General features: G+C 38.6%; 1 protein-coding gene across 1 annotated transcript; it reads right to left on the bottom strand.

Moving 5' to 3' along the window:
- Positions 1–4864: 4864 nt before the first annotated feature.
- selp (selectin P) lies at positions 4865–17112 on the bottom strand. Its single transcript, XM_088928004.1, has 20 exons — positions 17089–17112; positions 16322–16400; positions 15651–16040; positions 13683–13787; positions 13099–13284; positions 12362–12547; positions 12067–12252; positions 11789–11974; positions 11250–11435; positions 10375–10560; positions 9938–10123; positions 9251–9436; positions 8973–9158; positions 8445–8630; positions 7829–8014; positions 7551–7736; positions 6162–6347; positions 5436–5558; positions 5231–5261; positions 4865–5069 (listed from the first exon to the last, which is right to left on the bottom strand). The coding sequence occupies exons 1-20, from the start codon at positions 17089–17091 to the stop codon at positions 5018–5020; spliced, it is 3201 nt and encodes a 1066-aa protein (XP_088784130.1). The 5' UTR covers positions 17092–17112; the 3' UTR covers positions 4865–5017.
- Positions 17113–20333: the final 3221 nt, after the last annotated feature.

Raw genomic sequence — 20333 nt, 5'->3', positions numbered from 1 at the left:
ATCTTAAACAAAATCTGACATTTAGGTTTGTTATTTATGAAATGTGAATCATGAAAATCATACTGAGATCTAGACATAGGTAAGAAGGACATCAAACAAAAGAGTATGCAATAATAACAACAATAATCATAATAATAATAATCGGATTATTGGACATAGATACAAAAGTGACAAGACTGTATTTATTAATTAATTTAAGTGTTTGTTACATCTTACACATTTAATTGAAATGCTTTACACACTCAAATATATTGTATTATTGGTAAAGCAATATTATTGCTTTATAACAATAAAGCAATTTACAATACAAATTATTATATGTGACAAAATTCCTGTATAATCCCCCTTTCAATTTCTTTTTTTTACCATTTTGACAAAAGTTGAGCAAAAAAGCACTTATACAAAAAGTAATAGGCAATGCATTGCAAAATACTGTACAGTAAGTAGTTTGATTAAGAAACTATTAATACATGTGCACAAAATTCATTATGTGGAGTTGGGGTCCTTTACGGTTTTACCATACAAAACACATCCCTCTATTGATTCATGTTTTTAGAAAAATGAAGCATTGGACACAGAGCTCCCCAATACTCACTGATGTACAGTAACAGAATGTAACACCACCTCAAGTGGACTTGTCAGCACTGAAGCCAAGTCCTTTTTAGCAATGAATGAATGATTTTGTATTGGTCTCCCTTCTGGACTGCAGCAAAAAAAACAGATACACTCATTGTAATACAATTAGTCCAACAGACTAATCACCGGGGTGGTCTAAGTGTGATAGTCTGGATATAAGTGTGCTGAACAGTTCTCCATTTGTAGTGACTCTTTGCAATCTGACCACACAGTGCTACAGTGTAGCATTGATCAAGTCTTGGAACCTCACTTACTGCCCTTCCTGCAAGCTGATCCTGATGTCACAATATTCCAACGGGACAGCACACGTCTTCATGCTGCTCATGGAACAACACCTTACATGTGAGTTAAGAATGGGACAGGTCAGCAGTTGCTGGCCTAGTCTCTACAAGTGAGCCACACCAACCAGTTCAGTTCGGTCAACCCCTTATTTGGGTGGAGATGACGCATGATTCAAATGGCTGAGGAGAACAAAGATGAAGCCCTTGAAATACCCTCCTTCAATGAGGAATCAGCCAGGGAGTTGCAGCTTGGGCAAGGAGGGGGTAGTGGAAGGATACAAAAACTAAACGCACAAGGTTATACAAAAGAAGTACAATATTATATGGAAGTGGGCGAGATTAGGGTTTGATCTCCCCCAGATTTTTGCTTTAAATTCCATACCTGCGTTGAACAGGGACAACATGCTAGTCCAGACGCTATAAGAGCACTGAGACAGAATCCCCCAAGACCGTCTCAAAAGGTGGTACAAAACACGCATTGCACATGTGCATCTCGATTGCTTCCAGCAGTAGCAACACATGCTACCAGCCTGCAATTTGTTCAGTAGATCCCATTGATCAGCCCTGTTGATGACGAATGTTAATCGGCATCATGGATTCACCTCTCGTGTCTGTTCATAAAGATGTCAGCACGCCTGCGAGCATCATTTTTCAACTTTGTTAATTTTGTGGCAGTTGAAAGCGATATTCTTCTTTGGATGCTCAGTATATTAGAAAATCATTTAATGGCACTCTGGTCATGTATAATGCAGAAGCACCTACAGCATGAAGCTGGTGCTATGAAATTCGAAACAAACAAAAAAATGCCGTCACAGTTGGAGAAGCACTATTGGATCAGGAGCTGTCACACGGAGTAATATAACACCCACACAGTAATGCTGGGAGCAGCAGCGTGTGACGAGAGCATGGAGAAAGAGGTGAAGATGCTAACAATAGGTGAGGCCAAGAAAAAGGAAAGAAGGAAGAAGACCACAATCACACCAAATATAAAAAGCGGATTCTTTCCTAGCATTTTGGTCTATTACAGTACCTTGTTCTTCAAAGACAACTGAGTATTGAAAGGTCCCGTACAGTTTAAATCTCATCTTCTGCTTATGACCAGCTACATTTTGCATGTTACAGCCACTTTGGAGCTTGTTGCTCTTTATTTATTCCAAACATGTTCAAATAGGCATTGTAAAAGACCCAGTTGTGTTTTCACTGTAATGATTTGAGTGTTCTGTGTGTTTATCTGTGGTCATATTTAATTGAAATAAATTAAGTGCATTTGAAAGCTATATATACTGTATTGTGTGTATTGTAGTGAAGGGGAGAGGACTTGATGGTACAGTTAATTGGATGTGTCTCCAAGAATAGTACCAGAAACTAGAATATACCTCCAAGACGTTTTGACTGTAACAATGCACCATTACAGGAAATAATTATATGAAGCAATGTGAACTCACCGTGTATGTCATCTGACATAAACCAATAGCAGTATTTTCTTTATGAGTTCTTATTTGTGCAATAAACTCTTGCATTTGCTGTAGCATTATTTTAAAACTTTGACTTGCGTTGTCAAGTCTCCTACTTTAACATGACTTTTCCATAAGAAGGCACAGGATGAAGTAAATAGTGACTGACAGTTCCTCAAACCTTCACCAACAGTAAATAGTATTTTAAACAGTCTTATTGCTAAAGGTAACATGCGAGGCTTTAACAAACAGGACAAATGAAAATTACTTCATAAATTGACACTTCTGGGTAAGGTAGGGCAGTGCCAATTCAATCATCCAAATGAACCATCTCCATTCTTTCCTGTTGGGCTGCTGCTGAAAGCTTTTTCACCCAGAAAATCCAATGCCATTTGGAAAGAAACACAGTCCAAACACAGCTCTGCAAAGATGCAGTTTAGATGCGTGTGTTAAAGACCACTGCCTGTAGCAATCATATCATGGCTAATTTCATTAAGGCTAGTGTCTAAATGCCACTAATCAAAAAGGCACTCAAAAAAAGGGAATGTCTTTGTTTTTTGTTTTGACCTTTCCTTTACAAAGACCACCCATGTTCAGTCTTGATCCTAATTGTTGGAATGTACTTATACAGGGGGTTCAGACATCAGAAGACTATGACAGAATAAAGGCTCTGTATGACACACAAATATGAAGCATTTTTTTCTCTTAATAAGTTTTACCTCCTTGCCCTTGCTATGAACTTTTTGGCTCATCTCAAATTTCTTTCCATGGAATCAAAGCTGGACAATAAGACTGCAATTCACTGACCAGGAACAATCTGAACTGTCTGTCACATTGTGTATTCAGTCAATGTTACAGTACAGTAGTTCTACAGCAGCTGCATTATGGAATTAAACCTAATATAAACTTTAAACTACATTTTAGCTTCATTACAAATATGTACGGAGAAATCATTAAAAACAAATAATGCTTTTTAAAGAAAGTCATTTAATATAAGAACATACTGTTTTCTTGAAAATAACTTTTTTAGTAAAATCTTATAGTCATGTAATTATTTTAGTTCTTAATGACATATACAATAGTTCTAAACATACTGCAAGTGCATGAAAACCCTAACAAACATTCTGTAAATACCATTCCAGGGCATAAACACCAAAACCATTGCCAGACTTTGTACAACAAAACGGTTTAGAAAAGAGGCACAATTCCGAAAATCTGCATAAAACCCACAGAAGAGCTGGCTAATTGCAATGGAAATGAAATATATCAAAAAAGGCAATGAAATATCAAAATATCTCATGCATTACTAACAGTACATCGATATATTAATGGATTTTAATGAAATGTTTGTATTTTAATGTAATTTTGTAAATTTAATGTATTTTTCGCCGTTTTTAAAGATGTCAACATTCTGTGAATAAATGGACAGTAATTATTAAAAATGATTTTAAATCCATAATTTACAAATATTTAACACATTTTAATCAATGTTTTTCATAATTAGGACAGTAACTTCGTCAGTTGTTCAGAACTCTAAATTCACTTATTTGATGTCATTTTATAACAGTGTTACTACTTCTACCAAATGCACTAAATTCAAATCACAAAAATATATGCAGCTACTGCCAAATGTGTCACAGGAAGGAAGAGAACACTGTTTAAGTTGGAACACTAATTAGTCCAAAATGTATAGACATTGTACACCATAAGCTGAATTGTATCTGACAACATCTATGTAGGGAATAAGAACGAAATTGCTCTCAGTGTGGTTTGTTGTCCCCTGTGGGTTAAATAATTAACATCATTAAGTAAACCTTACTGTAACAGCAGGAAGAAAATCTTAAAAATGTTAAAGGAAAGGCTGAAGACCTTCACCTGTACTAATTCCAAAAACTAATGTTTTATTATTGATGGAGAAGAAACACAATGTATTGTAAAGTACTGTGCTCAAGTAAGTTTGAAAAAGTTATGGTAAACTCCTAACAGCTCAAACAGCAGGCAGCAATAACCTAATTATTATTCTGAAAATAACTGAACAGCAGTCCTTCTGTTGGTCCGTTATTTATTGTGGGTTTCTGTGCCAACAATTGGCTATAAACCCTCTGTCTTATAAATGTTATAATTGGCGTCACGCTGGTTCATAGCACAGACAGATGAGGCCATTTTGTAAAAGCAGCCCTACAGGATATTTTCATAATTAAACATTATTAGCCAGATAGTTATGAATATTTATACCCCATACAATGCTTTTAACAGGTAAACCTGAGCAGCAGTAAGAAACATTTAGTTACCTGAAGCTTGGGCTGTTGGTGTTGGGTTTTCTAATCTCACTCGAAATTTCTTTGCATTGTTTTTGGCAAAACAAATATTTGAAGCAATTTAAAAAAAGCGAATCTGGGCACGAACTATACCCCCTACCCTTAAATGTGGTGTGTAAAACAAATGAATGTGATAGGCATGAATTAAGAAGTATGAGACTCTGTTCAAGATATCTGCATATAGGGTTGTATTTGCAGAAAACAATATACAGTACAAACATTTAAACATAGAAAACATAAAAATAATAAAACAAGACTGTTGAGGATACACAACCAAAGCAAAGATCATGCATTTTCTCATTTCATCAACGATTCTTCTGCTATATTTTCACATTGCCTCAAAAGCAGGGTTTTCCAGTTCTTCCATAACAGAATTATTCCTGTATGAACAGTAATGACAAAATATTTAAAGCAAAATATCAGATCACTGCCTCTTCCAGCAGTCATTTATATCATATTTCATTTTGTGGACATTAAATATTTAGACAAATGTTTAATGCAAATATCAAGGTAAAAGAAAATCAACTGTACAGTATCTTACCTGTTAGGATAAAGTTTATTGTCACGTGAACCTAAAAGTAAATACACATCAATAAAATATCAATTTCATCAATGTTTCCAACTTGAAAATGCACGCTGTATTTACAAACCTTATTCTTTTTTTATCTAAACCACATTTTTACTATTTTATCAGGTAACTCAATCTTAATTATTACAATGTGCATGAAAGTTTGCATTGCCCTTACCTCTCCTGGAAAGGTGTTTTACAATGAAGAAAAGTCCTCCACTCAATAGGAGCAGAGAGAGTCCTGCTCCAGCACCCACTCCCGTGTAAACCAACATTGCCATCCCAATAGGAATTTCCAGCGCTGAAATAAAGCACATTTACCTTAAATGCGCATTCGTTTTATGTAATAAATTCCAGGTCTTAAAGATTATGTTGTATTCTTTCCCTACAATTCTGTAAATACTGGAATATTATTCATTTGCTTTTGCTGGTGCCCTTATCCAGGGTGACGTAGAACATATAAATTAAGTAACAATCATATACTTAAAATGCAAAATGCATCCAGCACAGGACAACATGAACAGTACAATTTAGAACAGTAAATTGATAGTGTGGACATCAAGCAACATGGAAATGCAGACTTGTGTACAATGAGCAGGAGCAAGAAGCAACTCACACTAGCAGCCTAAGAAGCAAGGATACACTGAAGACTGCAGCTGAGAGCTAAGAGATCACAGGTGATGTCTAAATGGATAAGTCTTGAACAGGTTTGAAAGGTGTTTAGCAATTGAGTAGCTCTGGTAACTACAGGTAGTTCAACGCATCACTGATGAATGTACTCTGGAAGTGAAACCTCTTTGTAAGGAAATGGTGTGGAAATGATAAGTTAAATGATCATATCTGACTAAGTGCAAGAAAATGAGTAGCTAAGTGAGAAAGCAGTTCAGATACACAGTATATATACCTTCACAGGAAGGCTGCAGGTCACTCCAAAACCCAAATGAGTTACAAGATGTTTCTTTCGTTCCATTCAACCTGTAGCCCTCGCTACAGCTAAAGTCACACTTAGATCTGAAACTGAAGTTCCCCAGTGGATGAGAGCAGTTTATTATCAGTGGCCACCATACTAGCAGTGCTTTACACTCAATAACTGAAAAAGAAATTCAGAAAAGGACTTGAAACTTCATTGCATTTAGGAAGAGTGAACAATTTACTGTATGTTTTTCATTGTTGCTGTAATTGTTTTTAAGGTTATACTGTAAATGAGAAACAGGCTGTTTACTTCCATTATATTATATAATCTAAAAATAACAATCTATGATTACTATATGATAACATATTATGCAATGTATATTATATAATAATCCATCCATTTTCTAACTGCTTTATCCAGTACAGGGTAGCGGCGGAGCTGGAGCTTAACCTGGCAAGCAGTGGGTGCAAGCCAGGGTATGCCCTGGACAGGACAACAGTCCATCTCTAGGCACACATAGACACAAACACGCACACACTCACATCAGGGCCAGTTTTTCCAAAAGCCAACGAACGTACCAGTATGTCTTTAACTGTGGGAGAGAATCAGAGCGACCATAGGAAAGCTACGTGAACATGAGGAGAACATACAGACTCCACACAGATAGCACCCCAGGTTCAGACTTGAATACAGGGCCCCCGCACTGCGAAGCAGCACTGTAACCACTGCACCACCATGCTGCCAGCTGTTCACTTGTTAAGATTATTCCAGTATATGTAGAAGAGTGAAAAACTCACTGAGTGACTGAACATTCTGCTAGTACTGTACATGCTAACAAACTGTGTGATGTCATACTGGACATCTATATCATAATAAACTGGGTCCAGATGGACCCAGGTCACAACAACCTTTGAGACACCGATATAAGTCCACCTTTTGTGAAGTAGGCAAATACATTCATTGCTGTTTTCTCAGTTGTGTGCTGTTTACACTCACTGGAGCAGCTTTGCCAAAGGTATACACTCATTGGGAGACAATGTCTTTGGGTGGCTGGTGTGAGGAGCATTAGACTGACTTCCATCTCCTTTCCTGGGCAGAAAGATTCCCAGATCTCAATCCAACTGAAACCTGTATAACTAGTTCAGTCCAACTAACCACTGCCCTCATTACAGCTTCAGCTGAAGTCTTTACTACCAGAATGGAATGGGACTGGGCTGAAAAAATAAAAATAAAAAACCTTGTGGAAGACACACCACACCCTATTCAATCAGGTAAGGCAGTACAAATTGACCTGAAGAATAGGAGACTTTATTATTTTATTTATTAACGTTCACGAAACTGTTGCAGTCCATAGAGAGTCAGAGTGTTGAATGAACTCACCCTGGCAGGAGGGCAGTGTGTGTGTCCAGAGTCCAGACGCAGTACACTGCAGTGTGTTTGAGCCTCTCAGTACAAAGCCTTCCTCACAGTCCAGCTCACACCTGGAACCAAACCTGAACTCCTCATGGGGATGAGAGCAGTTCATCAGCCCCCTGTCTGGAGCCCTTAGTGGGGCACATTCATGAGCTGGAACGACAAAATCACACATGCAAGAGCCAATAGCAGGAAGGGCTGAACTAATATGAGATGTGGGTTATTTACAAACCATGGTGTTTTACCTTGACAGACGGGAGTGCTGTCAGTCCACTGCCCTTGTGATGTACACTGTATGAAGTTGGCTCCATTAAGGAGAAACCCTTCTTCACAGTCTATCTCACAGCTGGAGTTGAAGCTAAACTCTCCATATGGGTGAGAGCAGTTCATAGCGCTGTGCTGAGGCACTCTTAGTGAGGTACATTTATGGGCTGAAATGATATTTAAATGATGAATAATGTTAAAGTCGAGATTCGTCTTCTAATACAATTAGCCTGAAAGCTGAAGGAGCGACACCGCTTCCCAAAACAGTCCAAGCCAGTATGTCTTCAACAGGTACCCAAATAAACCTGCTCGACTAACCCTGACGTGTTTCAAGAGTGTTCTATTGACGGAATAAAAAAATCATGTATTTTCACACCACTAGGGGGAGACGTTAACTCACAAATACAGCTCCAAGGAGAGCAGCATGGAGGAAGAAGTTCAAAGATCATATAAAAATCCTAAACAAAGATACAAACAACCAGGTAGTTAAAGGAATATTCGAACACTCCTGCATCTTCAAATAAAAAAGACAGTATTGAAAAATACGGATTTGGCTGCACGGATATTTTTTAATATCCAGTTCATAGTTTGGTTTACCTTGACAGACAGGAATCCTCTCAGTCCACAGCCCTTGTGAAGTGCACTGGGTAACATTTGCTCCGTTTAGCAGAAAGCCCTCAGCACAGCCCAGCCTGCAAGATGATGTGTAGCTGAAGTTCTCTATGGGATGCTGACAGTCCATGATACCGTGAGAGGGAGCGGCGAGCTCTTCACATTTCACAGCTGGAAAGAGGATCAGGGGAAGCTTCACTTTTCAAGAAGTATTTTATATGCAATATTTAGGTGTTACAGCTATTTAAACTGTGAACGCCATCAGTTTTTTTCAGAATTTACATGTATATGTGATAACTCTTATGTGTGATGTATAGGCTCAGAAGTTTTTATTTGGGCATATTTATTAATATATATTTAGCATATTTAGACCTAATTATAGGTCTAATTATTTTAATATACCCAATACTGACGTATCAAACATTTTGTAAGGCAGAAAAAAAGCTGTGTCATTTGCTGGTATCTACCCACTATTATTTTCCACTCCAGAGTGTGGGTGTTGATTGAACTCACCCTGGCAGGAGGGCAGTGTGTGTGTCCAGAGTCCAGACGCAGTACACTGCAGTGTGTTTGAGCCTCTCAGTACAAAGCCTTCCTCACAGTCCAGCTCACACCTGGAACCAAACCTGAACTCCTCATGAGGATGAGAGCAGTTCATCAGCCCCCTGTCTGGAGCCCTTAGTGGGGCACATTCATGAGCTGGAACGACAAAATCACACATGCAAGAGCCAATAGCAGGAAGGGCTGAACTAAAATGAGATGCGGGTTATTTACAAACCGTGGGGTTTTACCTTGACAGACTGGAGTGCTGTCAGTCCACTGCCCTTGTGATGTACACTGTATGAAGTTGGCTCCTCTCAGGAGAAACCCTTCTTCACAGTCTATCTCACAGCTGGAGTTGAAGCTAAACTCTCCATATGGGTGAGAGCAGTTCATAGCGCTGTGCTGAGGAGCTCTTAGTGAGGTACATTTATGAGCTGAAATAATATATAAATTACAGATAATGTTAAAGTCGAGATTTGTCTTCTAATACAATTAGCCTGAAAGGCAAAGAAAGGACACGACTCACCAATATGTCCTTCTACAATAGTTCTAACATGAAAAATGCCTTTTATATCCATAAATTAAGATGGTAACATCAAAGTTTGTTTGGATATGGATCATTCTTAGCTTTCATGAATCTATGTGAGGACAGACTTGATAAACCCTGATTTGTTTCGTGTGACCTATGGATGGATTTAAAAAATCTTGTCTTTTCACACCACTAGGGGGAGACGTTAACAAACAAATACAGCTCCAAGGAGAGCAGCATGGAGGAAGATCAAAGCTTCTTTAAAATTCCTGGACAAAGATACAAACAACCAGGTAGTTAAAGCAATATTCGAACACTCCTGCATCTTCAAATAAAATAGACAGTATTGAAAATATGAATTTGGCCACTCCGATATTTTTTAATATGCATTCACAGTTTGGTTTACCCTGACAGACAGGAATCCTCTCAGTCCACAGCCCTTGTGAAGTGCACTGGGTAACATTTGCTCCGTTTAGCAGAAAGCCCTCAGCACAGCCCAGCCTGCAAGATGATGTGTAGCTGAAGTTCTCTATGGGATGCTGACAGTCCATGATACCGTGAGAGGGAGCGGCGAGCTCTTCGCATTTCACAGCTGGAAACACATCGCAGACAGTAAGCTGCTTTTATTTTGCATACTGCTCATGAAATAACTCAAGTATTGCAACTGACACAAATTCCTATCCAAACACTCCTGATGTTTTATAAGACCAGAAACTAGTAAGAAACTTGTTTCGTGTGCAGTGCAGCTTGAGTCAGAGCTTTGCTATACCAAATGCTGCTGTTTCTTGGTGTCTATTCACTGTTCTTCTCCCAGAACAGAGTGTGAGTGTTGATTGAACTCACCCTGGCAGGTGGGCAGTGTGTGTGTCCAGAGTCCAGACGCAGTACACTGCAGTGTGTTTGAGCCTCTCAGTACAAAGCCTTCCTCACAGTCCAGCTCACACCTGGAACCAAACCTGAACTCCTCATGGGGATGAGAGCAGTTCATCAGCCCCCTGTCTGGAGCCCTTAGTGGGCCACATTCATGAGCTGGAGAAATATATAAAATGAGTTTGAAATATTTTCAACATTGACCATTCTCAACATATGGTGCATGCGAAAAGCATTGCCTTCTGTAGGCAAACACCCAAACAAATAATTTTGTAAAAACGAAAAATAATATACACAGGAATTTGTATTTTTTACGCATATAACAATCGTGCTGACAGGAACAATATACTTTCTTATCAGAGTGTCTCAATGGAGCGGGTTGTAATCTGCAATAGATATGCCTTTATTTGGGAAGAAACTCTCCTGCAGGCTTTGTAGGACACTTTGAAGACCACTTGCTGAAAAGTGGAAAAGAATGCTTAATTGGTTCCGTTTAGAAAATTAGTGTCTCAATTGAATTAATTGAGAATGAGGTGGATTAAAAGAGGAGAGACACTTGGATTAACCATAGTTTAAGGAAAGGGATTTGCTATTGAAAAGTCAAACTCTCCATGCAATAGTTTTTAAATACGTTTAGAGTAGAGGTTGTTTGGAACAGTGTATACTATCCATCATTTCCCAATTTGCTCCAAGGAAGGCAGATTCTTTCTCTGGAAAAACAAATGAAGTGTTCTGGAAGTCGGATGATAAAAATAAATTTGAATCTTCTCTTAGAACCTCAGAAAAGGTCTGTCTTGGCTACGGAGAAAGGTTTTCTCCCATAAGCAGTAAGACAACTAGTGTTTTACCCTGACAGACAGGAATCCTCTCAGTCCACAGCCCTTGTGAAGTGCACTGGGTAACATTTGCTCCGTTTAGCAGAAAGCCCTCAGCACAGCCCAGCCTGCAAGATGATGTGTAGCTGAAGTTCTCTATGGGATGCTGACAGTCCATGATACCGTGAGAGGGAGCGGTGAGCTCTTCACATTTTACAGCTGGAAAGAGGATCAGGGAAAGCTTCACTTTTCAAGACATATTTTAGGAGGTATATTTTATATGCAATATTTAGGTGTTACAGCTATCTAAACTGTGAACGCCATCAGTTTTTTCAGAATTTACATGTATGTGTGATAACTCTTATTTGTGATGTATAGGCTCAGAAGTTTTTATTTTGGCATATTTATTAATATATTTTCAGCATATTTAGACCTAATTATAGGTCTAATTATTTTAATATACCCAATACTGACGTATCAAACATTTTGTAAGGCAGAAAAAAGGCTGTGTCATTTGCTGGTATCTACCCACTATTGTTTTCCACTCCAGAGTGAGTGTTGATTGAACTCACCCTGGCAGGAGGGCAGTTTGTGTGTCCAGAGTCCAGACGCAGTACACTGCAGTGTGTTTGAGCCTCTCAGTACAAAGCCTTCCTCACAGTCCAGCTCGCACCTGGAACCAAACCTGAACTCCCCATGGGGATGAGAGCAGTTCATCAGCCCCCTGTCTGGAGCCCTTAGTGGGGCACATTCATGAGCTGGAACGACAAAATCACACATGCAAGAGACAATAGCAGGAAGGGCTGAACTAATATGAGATGTGGGTTATTTACAAACCGTGGGGTTTTACCTTGACAGACTGGAGTGCTGTCAGTCCACTGCCCTTGTGATGTACACTGTATGAAGTTGGCTCCACTCAGGAGAAACCCTTCTTCACAGACTATCTCACAGCTGGAGTTGAAGCTAAACTCTCCATATGGGTGAGAGCAGTTCATAGTGCTGTGCTGAGGAGTTTGTAATGTGGTACATTTAAGAGCTGCAACAATATTGGAAAAAGTCATGGGCACAAGGATAAAGAGCAAACGGAGCTACTTTCTCAGCTTCCCCTTTTGTTTTTCTCCTTATGTAAATGAACAATGAGTTACCTTGACAGTTTTGAGTTGTCTCAGTCCACAGCCCTTGTGCTGTACACTGAGTAGAGTTTGACCCATTCAGAAGAAATCCTTCTTCACAGCCCAGCCTGCAAGACGATGAGTAGCTGAAGGGTGCGATCGGGTGCTCACAGTCCATGATGCCATGAGATGGAGTAGTCAGCACTTCACATTTCACAGCTACAATAAACAAACATCATTACTGGCGGTGAGCTTGTTTTCAATTTTCAAGCATGGCTGATAATTCCACGGGTTATTCAAACCATCACAAAAAATCTCTCATTTTTTTACAGAAAACTCTAAAAGAAAACTGAAAGATTTCTGAGTACGAATTTACTAAAACAAAATAAGAACAATATAGTTCAGCAGAGTACACATCACTACATGTGAAAAACTGGTTTTCTTTTCAGAGATAGCACTGGAACCATGTGCACAAAGTGCTTTCTTATGGTAAATTAACAGCAAATCCCTAAAAGCGACAGCAGTTCTGACGGACATCATATCCTATACTCAGTAATTCAAACCAGGAATCCCAGTGCTGTGAAACAGAATAAATTAAGGGCGTAAAGTATGCTTTTATATATTGGTGTCCCTGCTGTTCATTAAGTATTGCTCGTCTAAACTTTCAGTTTTCACTGTTTATTGGTTCTTGGATTTTAAATGATTAGAAAAGTTAGGGGGTGATATTTTTGAAAACTGACAGGACCACAGATCTGAGATGTTCCTCATACCCTGGCATGCTGGAGTGTCTGCGGTCCATGCCCCAGAAGCCTGGCAGCGCAGGTGCTGAGACCCACGCAGCTCATAGCCCTGGGCACACTGGAACACACAGGTGGAGTTGAAGTGAAAAGGCTTGAAGATGTGGGTACAGTTCATGGTTCCGTAGGCAGGAGGTTGCAAGACCTCACATCCCACAGCTGCAGGGTCAGGAAAGCAAGAAAACCGTCATTACCTGCAAACCTTCCTCATCCGTGAGCAAGACTGCTGTGGTTTTATCACAGCGATGCAAGTCACAATAAACGCAAAAACATGGACACGAAATGGCTTGGCGTATAAAAATACAAAATGTGCGTTGTTAATGGTAAAGCCACTGATTTGTGTTTTCAATAAGTAGGTCCTTACTGTCTACCATAAATATTTAACACATCAAGAGTACCAAGGAATCTGAGAAGATTAGATCCTTAAAGAATTCCTGGTGGGAAATAAAGATTCTTTTTAGTTTTGAGCCTCTGTGGAGCCCTTTCCAGTGATGGCTTAAATTCGTTTTGGATTCACTCAGATCCTGGGTAGCACAAAAACCATAAAGATCTCTGACCTTCACAGTGTGGTCCCTCGAATCCCTCAAAGCACTGACATGTGTAGCTCCCTATCGTTTCCACACATTCTCCCCAGGGGCTGCAGGAGGACTCAGTGCAAGACGCTGCGTGGAAGAGAACAAATGGACAGGGCTGAAGAGGAAGAGGTGAAGCATAAATGATGGAGATGGTAAAGGAGATGAAACTTGCAATTTACTAAATGAACATGTGCGCATGTGCTATCTTGCCTTCTACTCACAAGAAGCAGCAAGACCTTCACTCTCCTGAAAGTAATAAAGAGAGGCAACAAGATCAATCAGAACAGCAAATGAGATCCCTTATACCCGTATTGGAGACTTACAATGATGATTCAAAATGTGTCTTCTGATGGCTTAAATTCTTTCTGGTATTTACAGGGTACAGGGAATTAATTTTAAAAAATGAGTGACCTGGTATCATTTTACTAAACTGGATTGGTTTTCTGCATTGTCCTTCTCTTTGGCAACAGATTAATTCCATTGACTTTCAAGTTACATAATTCCATAATGGTGACAGGTTTTTTGGAGGCTGTGTAAGACTTTATTGCAACATTTATGAAAATAGTAATTCTAGGAGACCGTCCTATAAAATTCCAAAGAAGAGGGCAGTAAAATGCAGACCTTGGCCTGTTTGAGGATGTGGTACAGGCTTAAAGTGCAGCCTGGTCTAAGCAATGTGTTATCTTAGATTTTTGTACTGCTACTAAATGAACAGTGAGTCAGAATAGTGCGTTTCAGGGTCTTCTCTAGCTTGTTACATTGTTGATTGCGTTGCCATGATCCATCAGTAATTTGGTTTGAACGTCTACCATATCTTCCCTGAGAATACAATTTTGGCCAACTTGCAATTCACCCATTTGGCTCTCTGACATGTGATCTCTCCTAAAACTGAAGTTGTGCCAGTGACCATGAGGTCCCCCCCACAAAAAGCTTCTGCCAGTGTTGAGGTGTCATGAACTGTATGAGGTGCTGTAATGCATGTTGCAAAGAGATGGACTGTGTGGAGCAGTGATGTAATTCAATACAATAAATGATACCGGGTCACATGTTAAGGTATGAATTGTCTTTCTGTTTTGAAACACCATTGCATAGGGGATTCAACCATTGAGACCAATGATGATGAAGTTAATAATAATTAATTAAAAATTGCTTACACTTATATAGCGCTTTTCTGGACACTCCACTCAAAGAACTTTTCAGGTAATGGGGACTCCCCTCCACCACCACCAATGTGCAGCATCCACCTGGATGATGCAACAGCAGCCATATTGCACCAGAACACTCACCAGCTCTCAGTGGGGAGGAGAACAGAGTAATGAAGCCAAATCATAGATGGGGATTATTAGGAGGCCATGATTGGTAAGGGCCAATGGGAAATTTGGCCAGGACGCCAGGGTTACACCCCTACTCTTTTCGAGAAATGCCCTGGGATTTTTAATGACCACAGAGAGTCAGGACCTCTGTTTTACATCTCATCCGAAGGACGGTGCCTTTTTACAATATAGCGTCCCTATCACTATATTGGGGCATTAGGACCCACATGGACCGGAGGGTGAGTGCCCCCTGCTGGCCCCACTAACACCTCTTCCAGCAGCAACCTTAGTTTTTCCCAGGCGGTCTCCCATCCAGGTACTGACCTGACACACCTGCTTAGCTTCAGTGGGTTGCCAGTTGTGAGTTTCAGGGTGATATGGCTGCTGGTTGAAGAGCATCTATCTTCAGATAGATGAACGTACCAAAGACAGAGGAAGGTACACATCTTCAGCTTTTGCACTTTAGTATGCTAACTCTATTGCATGCAAGTAAAATTTATACAATGCCATACAAATGCAGAAATTGCATTCTAGTTCATAGGCCTGTACTTAATTTTTTCAAATATTTCTTTCCCAGTGAATTAATAACTGTTTTGCCAGTCATTCAACAATCTCCTATTTTGTAGTGACGAATTACCTTTAAAACAAATGACTCCCTTTTTCTTGTTGCAACGCTCATCATTCCACTTTGCAGTATCCAACTTTCGCTTTATATAAATCTCCACGCAGTCTTGAAATTTCCCTATGTTATTCGGTTCACCCGTAGCCCAGTTTTCAGTTTCGTTTGTTAAAGCTTTGTTGGTACCAATCCATGTCCAGGTGTCATTGATTTTCCGAATTCCGATCCAGTAATAGTTTGCGTTTGGTGGCAACATTTCATTAAGATACGCGATTTCTCTTTGGTTCTGTATTGCTACCATGTTTGTGTAGTATTTTTTGCACCAGTCACTAGCAGTATTCCAGTCCATGTTTGGGGTGATATTGTAGTGATATGTCCATGCCTGCACCCTTGTATCACCCTTAAAATCTAAAAAAGAACAGAAGAATTGTGTGCAAAATTCAAAAGCATACATCTTCATACATTTTCTGACACACTGATAAATGTTTTTTTTTTTTATTTGAACAAATGACCAATACTTCCTGTAAGGCATTTAAATAAGTTCATCATGACCACTGATAATAAAAATAATGCCTTTTTCAACGTATTCTTAAAGCTCAAGGGCATCTTAATGAGTTACTGTATATGTTCCCAGGTCGTATCTATAATAGTAATGTGGAATATTTATACAGTTTGGTACAAGAGCTCACCATTACTGATGACAAGCATAGTAACAGCTTGCAGTACAAGCTGGAATATCCAGTTTAGACAGCATGAGAAGTGCAGCATCTGTTGGAAATAGAAATAAACATTTAACAAATATGAGTACACAATAAATTCCAGATTTCTTTTGCATGTATTACCCAGGTTGAACACATTCAATTTTCTGAAGTACCTCCTCTTTTGTTTGTAAGTTGTGTTTCCTTCTTCTATGTTATTAAATATTAACAGGGTTTAAACCATTTAAAGATAGCAGATACACTTCAAATGGTACATCAGTAATACAGTTATCTAATATACAGTATACATATTTATTGCAGTATTTCAAAGATTTGCTATGCATCTAGATTTTTATAGGTTTAAGTTTATAAGATTGATTTTTTTCCCCAGTCTTAGAACTACAAAGCTGTGATAGGTGGTGTGTAAGCAATGAACCCTAGTATCATAACATAACAATACATGTCGTTTTGTTCAGTTCATTTCAGGAATATTAAGCTTTCATTTAAAAATACCAATTGTCAGGGAACGACAGACATCACTGAAAACATCTGATAACTCCAATTACTTCATCTGACAGTTGTATATCTGAAGCTTCATCTTCATTGTTAATTTTTATGCAAACTTTTAAAATTCATGTGACTCCAAGGTGTCTTGGCTGCATGTTATAATAAATAAATGTTCTCCTTATTCTTCTAAATGTAATTTAATTCATGCACTACTATTATTTTTAGTATTAATCATAGACAGGTTGGCTTACCATTTCGTAAAGATATGTGGTAGTGGCTTCCTTCAGTTATTTGCAATTTCACTGCTGTGCAGCTGATCATAAGGGTGTTGCTTGAACTTCCTCTCTACCTAAGATTTTGCAAGAGAAGCACACTTTGACAATATTCTAATGACAGCCTTAAAAACATCACGTTTGATGCTACTGATAAATGTCTTCAGGCAGTAGAAGCTTCAAAGGCATCCATTACCATATTCTAATTTAAACGTTTCAGTTTATAAATTACTTTCTCTATTGAGCTTATGTGTACCCGCTAAAAGATCCCTGCTTACAGTATTTTCAGCTTTGCTTCTCAGCCATTGTCTTCTAAATGTCTTGTAGTTTGAAAGAATCTGCTCTTATATTTGATAGATTGAGTTTTAACGGATTAAGAACATTACGAACACTGGTTCTTTTGTTAAGTAGGGAAATGATGAGTGTTTCCTGACTTCCTTAGGCTTTTATGTAGAATGACAAATGGATTTCACCGCAGTTTAAGCAAAATAAAAAATGGAAAACTCTTGAGTTATTGTGAAGGCTTTCGTGCACATTCTTTCCCACTTACTTTTTACAGTCCAAGTGAACTGCAAGTAACCTAATGGGAAACGAGAATGATACCTTCTACATTTAAAGCTCATTGGCCAAACAGTTTCTGGAGAGAAGTTAGCAGCACCTAGAGTGTTTCAACAAGAAGGGAGACCTGATCTGGATATAGAAAGCTTCAGTGTGACATGTGAGGTACACATTTGAAACAGGTCGATCAGTCAATCAGTGTAGTGGATCAAAGTCTGAGAACAAAACAGTGGATGGTTTAAACAGGAGTCCCCACTTTCATTTTACACCTTGACACTGGAGTGATAGCTATGGATGTAATAGGACTAACAGGTTTTGAAGAACAGCACGTTTTGTCAAGCAGGTGATTAGCTTGTTTGGGTCTAAAGCATCCTGTGAGGTGACGTTCTGAAGCATCTCTGGGTGTGATGAATCCTGATAAATTTCTAGTCTATCCATGCAATGGTTCCCAAGATAATGGCAGTTTGGCTTTTGCAAAACAACTGTGTCAGGTGGCTATTATGGGTTGTACGAGACTCCCATTTTGTGATAGGTCACCTGTACCCACTTGATTCCTACCAATTTTGTAGTTAATTGGCTAAACAGTCCTTGAACAAGAGCAGTTTGAGTAAGGTGCTTGATTTTGCTTAGAATCATAACAGTTCATGTGGACAAATTAGTAGCAGCTTTAGTTGTTCTGTCCAGTTCTAATTCAATCAATGCTGTGCTTAGTTCCAAAGATATAAGAAGAAAATGGCTGTCATGTCGCCATTTTTCTGTATACAGAAATAGCAGTGTGTTAGATGTTACTGGTATCGGTACTGGTATTTGGAGTTAATTGACTGAATGTTTTTTATATAGCAAGAGTTAGTGTTAACAGTTATATGTGTATCACCATACATCATCCACAAGTCAACAACAAAGAAAAAGAAATGTATGAGGTGGCCATGTTGGAACAAACAAGAACCCAAATTTTACATGCTGTTCTGTATATTCATTCCTGTTGGTTCTAGAATAACACCTGTCATGTTTGGAGTTAATTGTCCTGAAATTTAATTGGTTTACTTAATTGGTTTCTGAGAAGGAGCAATTTATGTGACAGCCAATTTTTAAGATTAGGGCCTGCTGCAGGTATAAACATGTAAAAGTGTAAAAAAAAAACTTTTCAAAGCCTTTAATATTGATAAAATCTGCCATTCCAATTCAATCAGTGCAGCACGTTAATTCAGAAGCCAGGTTTTTGTCACAAAATGTATTGTGACAAATTTAATCCCAGTATAACTGCCCCAGATGAAGTTGTTAAGATGCCCGGTCTTTGATCACAAGCAATTTCAAATGTAAATGGAGCAAAATTTGATTTACAGGGCAGTCAAAGATTTATAGAGCAGTCAAAGCGAATTACACTTGACTTTCACCACTTTGAAGCCTAAAGCGTGAAATATGAGAAAGAATTCTTTCAGGCCTTTTCTCGATGCAAGAGAATAATTGCAGAGAAATGTGCACTATAGGCTGCCAAGTCACCAGAGTCTTTGTTATCTGCAACAAGGGGTTCCTCCTGTGTGATGCAATATGAGCTGTTCAGGAAGGGTGCTGAGGGAGCTAATGGGTGAATGTACCCAGCCTATTCAGGTTTACTATTTAGGTAATATTGGCATTTGTGTGAATGCATGAATCCACAGATAACTAAATCAGATAGCGAAGGAGATGATTCAGCTGAAATGGGTTTACAATCCTATTATCACATGAAATTAGTCAAAATCTGAAATGGAAAGAATTTGCCTTGACACGTACAGTAACTGAGGCACGGGCAGGAGAAGAAAACTGTTTCGAAAATTAGGATCACTAGTTGTTATTACTACCAAGCTAAAGTTTGTTGTGGGTTTAAAAATAAAGTCCCATGTAATGTCCCTTTGCCATCTGAAGTAATGTATGACCCATCAGTTTGAAATATGGATTAGTGATGATGTTTCTTGCACACAAAGGTCTTTTTGACAGTTTCAGTATTATCAAATACACGGAGTGCACAGGAACATTTCCCATGTTTATTTACGATGGCAACAATCCACATATTAATTAAGAGAATACTCAAAGCAGTTAAAAAAATACAAGGTGACCAATTGTATCATAAAATAATAGTGTATTTTTAAAATTGATTTAGTATTAGATTTGTATATTAATATATTAATTTTTGTTGATTTTACCACTGTTGTTTTTGTTATAGATGTCTCTGTTGCTATATTATTTTGTCCAGCATTGCTAACCGTGGTGCAAATGTTCACTCAACAAAAGGAGCTGCTACTGAGCTGCAGGAACACAAGCTTTTTTCATGAAGATCAGATTCATTCTCCTCAAATGCACCCTTAATTTACATTCTTTAGGTGGGACAGCTATAAGACAGTAACATAAAGCAGTCTGTGTTAAGGATCAAATGAAGTTTCATAATAGCTACTACTGTATATTCTTCACAACAGTAACCATAGCTGTGTCCAGCAAAACAGCCAATTAACCAAACAACTGGGAAAGGTTCCTATACGAATCCATGCTTTTCTTGTTAGAGCAAAGGACTATAACTAGAGTCATGATTTGTGAAATGATTGTAGTTTTTTGTAGTGCTTTTAGACTCTCATAGTCATTGTATAAACAGATTGTTATACTTTTCATACTGTTTAAGTCATTTAAAATAATTG

Source organism: Atractosteus spatula, chromosome 11, assembly GCF_055471065.1.
Source record: "Atractosteus spatula isolate fAtrSpa1 chromosome 11, fAtrSpa1.hap1, whole genome shotgun sequence".
NCBI lineage: Eukaryota > Metazoa > Chordata > Actinopteri > Semionotiformes > Lepisosteidae > Atractosteus > Atractosteus spatula.
This window is presented reverse-complemented; position numbering and strand designations above follow the sequence as displayed.

What these genes read in the sequence shown, in the direction of transcription:
- selp (XM_088928004.1), bottom strand. An exon ending in AGACACTCCAGCATGCCAGG is followed by an intron (nt 12,548 to 13,098) that starts GTATGAGGAACA and finishes TGTTTATTGTAG; the next exon opens with CTGTGAAATGTGAAGTGCTG. An exon ending in AATAAACTTTATCCTAACAG is followed by an intron (nt 5,070 to 5,230) that starts GTAAGATACTGT and finishes CTGTTCATACAG; the next exon opens with GAATAATTCTGTTATGGAAG.